Here is a 10,053-nt window from a genome sequence, read left to right as displayed (position 1 = left end):
AAAAGTAGAAAAACATAAAGCTTCTCACTGGAAGGGTCACACACAGGTTTCTGCTTTTAATAGAGCACTAAAAAAAAAAAAACCTCAAAAAAAATAAAACAAAAAAACCCCAACAACCCCAAAACCAACCCATAGAAGAATGGATATTGAAAGAACACAAGCAAAGCAATTTTGCTAGGGTTGCTATGATTCAACAAAAAACAAACAACACAGAACATGAGCAAAAAACCTCCCAAAATAACCACAGCACTCAAGAGAAGACAAGTAATGACAAGCAGGGCCAGAGGTGAAAGCTGTGTGTGGTAGAGGTGTCTAACAGAAGGAAAAATATGAAATACACATCTTGAATGAGAACTTAAATAATTTTCTTTCCATGAACAGAAAAAGCAATGCATACCAAACTCTCAAATTGCAATTCTGGGAAGTGCCTGCATAGAATAAGCCAGAGGAATTGACAGCAGCTCTCCCTGTGCTCCATGAATCCCTCCTGACCCAACCCAACACTGGTGGCACAGCCACTCCTGGTGCATCAGCCCTTGAAGAGTCTGGAGTCAGGGTCACTCCCTCTCAAACAGGGACAGGACTTTCACAGCATCACATTCTCATGGGGTTTTATTTCAGGGCTAAAAACCAACAGTAATGAGAACAGAGCAGTTACTGGTCATTAACCCTTAGCTCCATAAAACACATTTGGGCTGTAAATATGATCACAGGCAGTGAGCTGTAAATGTGGAAAGCCACAGCAGCCATAAAATGGAGATGTGTTTGCATGAACCATTAGATACAGGCTCTGTTTCATATACATTTATTGACAAAACAGAAACCATGCTTAACTACAATAAAAAACATTTCACTGCAAATGCAGTTACCAGTGAGAACTTGGTATTTTCACTTAGAATTCAGTACTTGACAGCAAATGTGTGTATATGGCACTTTTTACATACACATCTGTCCTCTGAGGACTTTACTCACAAACAGGTTCTCAAGCTTTTCATTAAAGCAAAGAAATGTGGGACTGGCTGATCCCAACCCAAATGTGCCAGGGCTCCTGAGCTCCTCTTAAATAACCACAGAGTTTGGAGAGCAACTCTGTGTGAGCAATTCAGTGATGAATGCCACATAATGCTGTGCATTCAGCTCCTTGATTTTCAGTAAAAATAGAAATAGATTGAAGGAGGTGCCCTGAGCTTGAAGCTTTGAACTCAGCATGAAAGATGCTGCCATAAATATGGGTTTGCAAAATAACATTTTCACATTTTGGAAATTAAAAGGCACATTAGGAATTTAATTCTTGAGTGCTGTCGCTGATATAAAGAGCTTTTCTCATTCATTCTACTCTGCATGTTCCTACTTCAGAATTACTATGAAATTACAAGATGTTTTACGTTTATAAAGTTTGGTGAAAAGCAATTAAATCTTTTAAGGCCAATAAAACCAGCTTATAAATATTTTTCCACATTATTAAGTGGTTTTAATATCCACACTGGAATACTGTTTGCATTTTTATTCATTTTGTTTTTAAATTACCACTAGAGATTCTTAAAGCAAAATCACAGTGAAGAAACTGTACTACCTGGTAATATTGTTTTTCATAAACACAGGAAACACGGAAAACAGAAGAACTGCTCCAGCTCTCTCCTTGCAGCTTTTTTTTCATCTCTGAAAAGTTAATTTAGTTTCTGTCTGCTCAATCAATCAGCACTGCTGCTACCACCAGGGAAGCCACATTCCACTGAGATTCTTCCACGGTGAGGGAGAATTTAAACTCGTCACTCCTTTGATGAAGTACCAGAATTTACTAGAGAAACGCTGAGAGCACTAATTCAGTTTATGTGTTGCTCCCTCAGACTGTAATACCAACACAAAATATCACTGATTCTGGAAACAATCAATCTATCTTGCAAATAAATCCTACCAGTCCCCTTAGCTCCCTCCAGCACAAATTCAGCTGCACTTGAAGCCACTGTAAGAGACTTTCTGGGTTTAGTGGAGCTTTTGGAGAAGCCTAAGAAGCAGCAATGCTTCTTTAGCTGAAGAGCAGGATGTCACCAAGAAATGGGATTATTCCAAGCAAACCTATAACAACTGAAACAACAAATAATTCAAAAGCCTTTGCTTGGATTGGCTGTGGGAAGGAAGCAGCTGAGCTGTACCCACCTAGCAGCTCCCGGGGCGGAACGGCTCTGCTGGCTCCGTTGCATGGAATGTTTGGGTACGGGGCAGAGGAGGAGGAGTTCACCCACAGCTCAGGGGAGGAGTAGTTGAATGATGACTGGTTACTGTGGTCCTGAAGCTCTTTACACTGACCAAGACTGTCTTGAGGAGTGCTTAATTCTTCAGAACAAGCCTGGACTGAACTAGAGGAAATTCTTCTTTGGTACAACGGCCTGCCTGGTCCTCTTGGTTCATACTGTGAACAAAAGAAAAAAAAACAAACCATAAAATAGCCTTTTGCTCTTTTGATTCAACTGCATGTATCAAGCACTATTTTCCCATTCAATACTTCCCCTGAAATGCCTTACCAAAAAACCCCTAGTTCTTTGCATTTCCAAAATACTAACACATTTCAAGTTATATGTTGCAGACTGCAGTCACTGATAACATATTTTGATCACACAAAATAGAGAATTTTAAAGGAAGTGCAAAGAACATCAACTGGGATTTCTTAATTCTTATCAACCTTTATATCTCACACTCCTACGTGGGTGTTGGATCACACAGTGAGGAGGAAGATACCCAGCATTTACAGATGAAGCAAAGGAAGCACAGAAACACAGAAGAGCAAGAAAAAATGTTCTTACAATGCAGTCAGGAAAAAAATGGCTTTTCCTTTTGCAAAGGATAAATTAGTGACTTGTACACCAGGATCTGGGTAAGCAGGATACATTTATATACTGGATTTTGTACATACAAAACAAATCCTCTGGAGAGGCAAGTGCCCTCAGGAGAAATAATGCAGAGAATTTTATCTGAAACCACAGAAATTACTTGCTTGCATAAACCCTGTAGATCATGCAGATGTAAAGGGCAGGAGCTCCATCAATTAACCTGTGGGCTTCAAGAGTTCAGATTTAAGGGCCCTCTAAGCTTTCTCAAGATTCAAAGCAAGTCTCCTGTATTACAGTTTATTTTTAACCATAAATACAGTATTTACACCCATCTGCACTGACTAACAAGAGCACCAATAACAGAAAAGTCATAGAGGTAAATCAAGACTTGGTAAAGGGGAAAAAAAAATCTTAATGAAACATCACAAGAAATTAGCTAAAGAAACATCAAACAACTTGCTTGCAGAATCCAGCTATTGTTACTGTATCATCTATAAAAAATAGACAGGAGAAAAAAGTGCATGAAAGGAAACTTCTTATTATATATCTTATTTCTGTTGCCACAATTAAGGGATCAACACTTGGATATCCTGACATCCCCCTAAGGAAATTCTTCAACAACAAAACAAACAAACAAAAAAACCAAAATTTCATAAATTACTGCCCAAATCAACCCAAAAAGTATACATTCATTGAGTTTAAAAGGGCTATTTTGGTAAGCAATCAGGAATTTATCAAAGCTCTGGACACTTGCAAGTACAGAACCATACAGAATAACTCCAGTATTCCCTTTGATGTGCAGTTCAAATCTGGTTTGACTAAACACATGCAAAAGCTTTCAAGTACCAAGTCAATTAACAGCTTTCTAAATAGTGATTGAGGAAACAGTTTAGTAAGGATACCAAAAGTCAAGAAATCTGCCCTGACAAGTGCCTTGTCTGTCAAAAACACACCTAAAACCCCATTTTGATTTCTCTGTGCTTTCAGTCCTACCTACCAGCTGAAGAAGCAGTTTGGGAAAGTTTGTAAGTAAGTCCCTGTCTTGTAACACTTTTACTGCATTTGGCATTTCTGTCACATATTTTGAAAGGAAGAAGAAATAAGAACTAAACTGAATTTGCACTAATTACATAAAGGCTCACTCTATTTGTCTTCAGATAGCAGGAACTGTCACAAGCTCTATAGGAATATTTATTGGTTTATTACTGCTGAAAAGCCATTGTTCCTACATCCCGCTGTACTGACAGCATTAACTGTTGTCACAAAGTATTAGATTTTATACAAGGTGGTATGACTTAATGGAGTGAGACAGCAAATTTCTAAATGTCTATAAACTCAAACCTTACTACAGCTCTGGCTGGGCCTGAGGACTCCATTAACCTCTCTGGATCTGTGTAAGACAGAAATTTGTAAAATGCACTGAAATTCAATTTTAGTTATTTTTCTCAGGCTCATAAACTAAATATTTTCTGTTTTCAGAAGTTGATAAACAAATTAAGTATGTAATGTGTGAAACAGCGATGAGCAAGGCTCCCACCCCAGCTTCTGTAAAAACCTTAACAGAAATGCATCACAGAACAAGCCACTTATGTACAAATATTGGATTACATGCACTCAGTGAGAATATTAATTCTCACATTCCTGGAATGCAACCTGGCTCCAGGATACTCTGTGTTTGCACATCATACACTCCTCAGCACCCCAGATTCCAACAGGGATTAAAACCTCCTGTTCCAAACATGACCTGTCCTAGCTGTGTGTGCTGGCACACCCCCTCAGAGCCCAGGACAAGAGAAGATGGACAGGGACAGAGCCAGCTGTGTGTGGCAGGGTGTGCTGGAGCCAGCCTCAGGCAGCACAGCTGGATGGCTCTGATTCCCAACACACGGCCCTCAAAGTATACAGAATGGCTTTGTAATAAATTAATGCAGGCAGGGTGGGATTATGAAATCAGGTTCTGGACCATGTTGGAACAACCCTACAGCTCTGGTCTCGTATGAGAGGGAACTCAAGCACATTCACAGCTCAACACTGAGTCAACTGGCTGGGTGATCCCAGCTGACTGTCCAGAGCTTCCACCTGGGCTGTGTTTGATTTTTCACTGCAGATAAATGACACACAGACACAGAGCAATGACTGCATGAAAACCCAGAGTAATGTTCCAAAAGCCAAGGCTTCCCAGTGAGCAGAGAAAACGTTACACCTACAGCAACAAGAACCATGGATCTGCTCAGGGAGAACAGCAGAGAGGCAGAGAACGATTCCACCTCACAGAAATTCCCACTGTGAGCTTTTAATGTGTGAGGTGTTTTGCATTCCTGACCACTTCACAACACGATTTGATATTACAAGGACAGGACAAGTGCAGGGCAGACAGAACACCCACCTCTTCTAAGCTGTGGAGCGAAGAAGCAGAAACTGCTCGAGATGCGAGTGGATGAAATGGCTCCTGACCGACTGCGTGCTGATGGTTCTGGATTTGTATAAAAGGGCTTTGCTGCGACCTGTGGGGCAGTGGAGGTATTCCATAGTGAAAGCCCTGCCCCAGGAGGTGATTCTGCTGCAGGTTAGCATAAGTCCAGGACCCATCAGGTTGCAGGTATTTCAAGGGAGACGGGGTTATGTGTTCGGATGGCATTGAGAAAGGGGGGTTGTACATTTGGGGTAAATGCTGCTGAAATGCTGGGTTAGTGGGCAGTTCAATGTCTCTGCTGTTCTCAGTGAAGTTGGGGAAGTGGTTGGAGTTGCAGGAAGGAGAAGGGAGTGCTGGTGGGCTCCGGGGCTGCACTTGTCTGTATTGCAACAGTCTCGACTGGGGGGGCGGCATTTCGGCGCCGTCCCGGCTCTCGCTGGGATCGCGGTGCGACAGCTCCCGGAGCAAGTCCTGGAATCTGCACCAACACAAGAAATGCAGCAGGGAAAGAGGAAAAAAAAAAAAAAAGAAGTTTTGCTGAAATCTCGCTCTTTTTGAGGTGCAGAAAACTCAGAGAACAGAACACTGAATTTAAACATTCTCATCTTTGCACTTGCTGACCCTAACTTCAAAGGATGCGACTGAGCAATCAGAAATTAGGCACAAGAGGATTAATTGGATGAAATACCCACCTGAATCATCTCAAAGTTTTAATAACTCTTGAGATTTCCTTTCCAGTCAGAAGAATCAATTTTTTGTTATCTCTTAAGAGACAACTAAAGGTAAGGATTTCCTGCTTTACTACACAAAGTAAAAAGTTCACATAGTTAAAGACAATTTTAACCCCTTTCAAGGTAAAAGCCAGAACAATCAGGGACTCCCCTCACTTGCACAATATATTTCTAAACTTCTTCAAAAGGTCAATTCAATTCAGCACTTCAAAAAGTCAGCTAAGAGGTCATTTAGATGCTTTACCATGGCTATAACAAACCAGATGGAAAAGAAAGCATAGTGGGAGATGACAGTAAACAGAGGCAATTTAAAAATCCAGCCTTTACAATATACATGATTAAAGTTGATGACCACTGGAACCATTTTTCTGTTGATGTTCAACAGCTTCCTTTCTTGCCCCCTAAAGCTCCATCTCAAATACAAGCTTTTTTTTTAAATCTGCTTTTAAAGCAAAGGCTTTTTGAAAAGGAAGAAAAGTTCAGGTTTCACTGGGGAACAGTGTTTAGGGAGGGGCTGTTTTGTTTCTTTTTAAGCACACAAATCTCAGACTGCGACTACAAATTGAAGAATTTACAACTTAAATAGGCCTTAACTACACTCAGACACCTCTTTCATAAAAACACAAGGTTGTTACTCTCTATCCATTCCTCATTCCATAAATACAGCACTGAAAAGCTCCATAAAAATATTTTTCCACTACAGCTTTACTACCCAATATACTAACAGAATAAAGCATAACACATAATAAAAGCATAGTTGTAAGTCAGCCTGCCAACTATTTTAACCTTCATAATAACAGCAGCAAAAAGCAATACCTTTAAGTGCTTTGCACTTGATCACAGTGTTACAGATAGGTGCCCACTGCTCAATTTTACACAAGCTCTGATGACTCAGTAAACAAATACCTTGAATATGTTGCCTCTGTTTCATCTTCTGTATTACTGGCAAGTTTCCAGTTTGCCCTAACTTGCTGCTGTTGATGTAATCCAATTGGTTGCTGAGGAAGATGTGGTAGATGAGGATGGTGATGGTGTTGATATGGAATAGTGCCTTGACTGAGATAGGCATTATGTTCATTCCATTGCTGTAACCTGGCTTGTTGTTGCTGCCTTATTGTTTCCAAAGCTACATTTCCATGCATACGATCTATAAAAATAGTTTTAAAAAAAAAATTTATCTAATGCCCCTTTTTAAAGATTTTTATGTCAGAAAAAAAAAAAAAAAGAAAGAATACTTTTTATACAGTTTATTCCAGGGTCTATTATACACTAACTGCATTGCAGTGCATAACCTGGTTATTTAAATCATATGGAAAATCATATAAACATGAATCTTCTAATAAAGTGCTGAATATTCAAACATGCCTCAAGCAGCAAATTATGCTCAATGACATTACTTATGGAAACTAACCCAACAATGACCCAATTCAGAGCAATATGCCTGAAAAAGGTAAATACCTCCTTCATATTCACTTCAATGTAGTTATAATTGCACACTCTGAATTTAAATAAAGAAAAGTCACCTACCTAAAGTGTCCCCTAAGGGCATTCCTGATGGATTCTCTTCAATGAAGTTGTTCAAGTGGGTTGGCAGAACTGGGTTGTGCTGTGCAATAGGCCTCAAAGGATTACTGACTTCTTGTAACAGAGGTGGGGGGTGTTGCTCTGAAATCACAGCATCTACAGCAGGAGAATGTGGTCGGTGGGGAATGGGATTATTAAAAAAGGACTGGCTGGGGCCTGCCTGGAAAGCAGGGGAAAGCTGCGAAGGTGGTGGAGGCTGCTGATTCAAGTGATTATGCTGCTGAACTACCTGGCTCTGCTGGGGTGGCATTTGGTTGGGTTGTTCAGGCAAGTGATTTTGCTGTTGGCTTAAGAGGTTTTGCTGCTGCTGCTGCTGCTGCAGAGGGTAGGGCTGCCTCGGGATCTGGGAGAGGTGCTGGAAGTGGCGGCTGGGAACTGCGAACTGGGACTGGGGCGGGGTCAGGTGCAGGTTCAGCTGCCTGGGGGTGGGGTTGTCTTTGCGATGGAATTTAGCATTGGGGTAACCCACACTGGAACGGGACTCTGGGCTTCTCTGCTGAGGGGTTGCTTCTAAATCAACCTGCAGGAGGAGAGTAAAAGGTTTTGAGAATTTGCATTTAAAAATTGAAATAAAGACATTTCGGTTTGACTAAATGAATGAATGACTAAACGTAATGATTAAGTTCGTTAAGAGAGAGTATGAAATAACAAACAAACAAAAATACCCAAACACCCAAAAAATAAACAAATGAACCCAACCAGGTACCCAGACAAGAGAAACCCACCTGCTTGGATTCCAGAGGTTTCTTCTCAGGTGTTCGAATTTTATTGATTTCAGGTCCAGCAGTGTTTTCACTTTTACCTAAAAATATTTACAAAATTATTTCGTTTCCATAGGAAAATTATTTTTTGGGGATTTTTTTTTCCCTCAGACACAAGAAAATTGACTTATTAGTAAGGCATTTACAGCACCACAGACATTTAGTATCATCTACCTAAATAACACTTTCCCTTTAATCCCTACACTTTGTTCATTAATAACCACTAAGTAGTTCTCCCAGCTTAATTGCAAATAACATCAGCAGTACTGTGGAAGGGAAATGGAACAATTACACCCTCAACAGCCCTTCCCACCTCTCACAACATCCCAGTTATTTGTAATGGCAAATCCCAGGTTATTTCCCCCATCTGTGGATCCCTTGATTAGGGAGGAAAGGACGAAGGACAGAAAGGATGGAGGAAGAAATCCTTTCCACAATCCCATTTCAAGCAGAAACTCCCCCCAGAGCAGAGCAGCTTGCAGAGCCATCCCCAGCACTGACCATTTCGAGTTTGTTCGTGCTGCTCCTTGTCCTGGTGTGGGAGCTGCTGCTGTCCTATGCTAACGGGGGAGTGGTGGCCCAGGCCGTAGGGGATCGGGGACCCTCGCCCGTGTGCCTGTAACAGGTTCATGTTATATGCCATGGCTGCTTGGTGAGTAATGAGGCGAGGGTCGACTGCAAACCTACCCTGATACCCCGTCCATGGTACCTGTGTGGTAAACAAACATTAAAATTAAAATTGAAATTAAATTTAAATTTAAATTTAAATTAAAAAAAAGAGAGAGATGTGATCTGTTAAGGTACATTAAATGAAAGGCAGTGATAACAAGCATGCTGATACTAGGTCAGTGACAAGAGTTTTTCAAGCATTAGATGACCTGACACACTTACACACACAACTACAGCTGGTGCTGGGAGGGGAGAGCTCTAAGGGCAGGCAAAACAAGGGCACAGATTTTTGAGGAGAACCTTGGGCAAAAATTTTTCTATCAAAACCCACTCTTGTTCCAGTGCTTTCTAAGTTCAGAGAGAAAAGACTGATGGACAAATTATAGTTTAATAAACTTCAGATTAAACCCTTCTCTATTAAATAGAAATGGGTGAAGTTCAAGCAAATCCAAAGCCCTTTCCCCTGGTAGCTACAAGACATTGTACTGTGGCTCAGAGGGGACAAAGACAGGAGCCTCAGAGGTGAGGAGCAGCAGCACCCAGTGCTGGGACCTTGCAGCACCCAGTGCTGGGACCTTGCAGCACCCAGTGCTGGGATTCTGGGCCACCCACAGGACACTCAGTGAAGCTCCCAGGACCATTGGTGGAATCCAGAGAGTGCCCACAGGGAATCCCACTCCAAAGTGTCTGTGCTACAGGACATGTGTACTGCAGGGTCAAAGCAAAATCCACCTCCTGAAAGCAGCTACAACGTCAGGATTTTTTACAATGGCTTCAAGCTTATTCCTAAAAGGAATGCTAAGGAAGGCAGCTCTGCATCAAATGAGTTCAAACTCATCCTGTAGGGAATTTGTTAAAAGAAGGGAACCTATGAACAAGAGGAGAGTGCAGGGAGTCATCCCCAACACTGAGGCTGTCAAAGCATCCTTTAGTGATGGCAGCAGACACCTCCTCCAGCTTTTACCTTGGCCATGGAAACTGCATTAAACAAAGACATCATTTTATCTTCCACCAACATAAACACATTTTACTGCAGTCCCTGCTTCTTTCAAGTGTAACAACTTTCA

General features: G+C 41.2%; 1 protein-coding gene across 2 annotated transcripts in view; it reads right to left on the bottom strand.

The window, feature by feature from the left end:
- HELZ (helicase with zinc finger) overlaps nucleotides 1-10,053 on the bottom strand; it is an 87,606-nt gene that overhangs the window by 3,556 nt on the left and 73,997 nt on the right. For both annotated transcript variants that reach the window (XM_036394393.1, XM_036394395.2), the window contains exons 25-30: nucleotides 8,819-9,026; nucleotides 8,282-8,358; nucleotides 7,500-8,076; nucleotides 6,879-7,119; nucleotides 5,215-5,719; nucleotides 2,158-2,410 (exon numbers count right to left, since the gene is read on the bottom strand). In XM_036394393.1, coding sequence (XP_036250286.1) covers nucleotides 2,158-2,410; nucleotides 5,215-5,719; nucleotides 6,879-7,119; nucleotides 7,500-8,076; nucleotides 8,282-8,358; nucleotides 8,819-9,026 — 1,861 coding nt within the window. The remainder of the gene's footprint in view (nucleotides 1-2,157; nucleotides 2,411-5,214; nucleotides 5,720-6,878; nucleotides 7,120-7,499; nucleotides 8,077-8,281; nucleotides 8,359-8,818; nucleotides 9,027-10,053) is intronic.

The sequence above is a fragment of the Molothrus ater genome, chromosome 19 (genome assembly GCF_012460135.2).
Source record: "Molothrus ater isolate BHLD 08-10-18 breed brown headed cowbird chromosome 19, BPBGC_Mater_1.1, whole genome shotgun sequence".
Taxonomy (NCBI): Eukaryota; Metazoa; Chordata; class Aves; order Passeriformes; family Icteridae; genus Molothrus; species Molothrus ater.
Note: the sequence above shows the minus strand (reverse complement) of the source record. Positions and strands in the feature narration are given on the sequence as shown.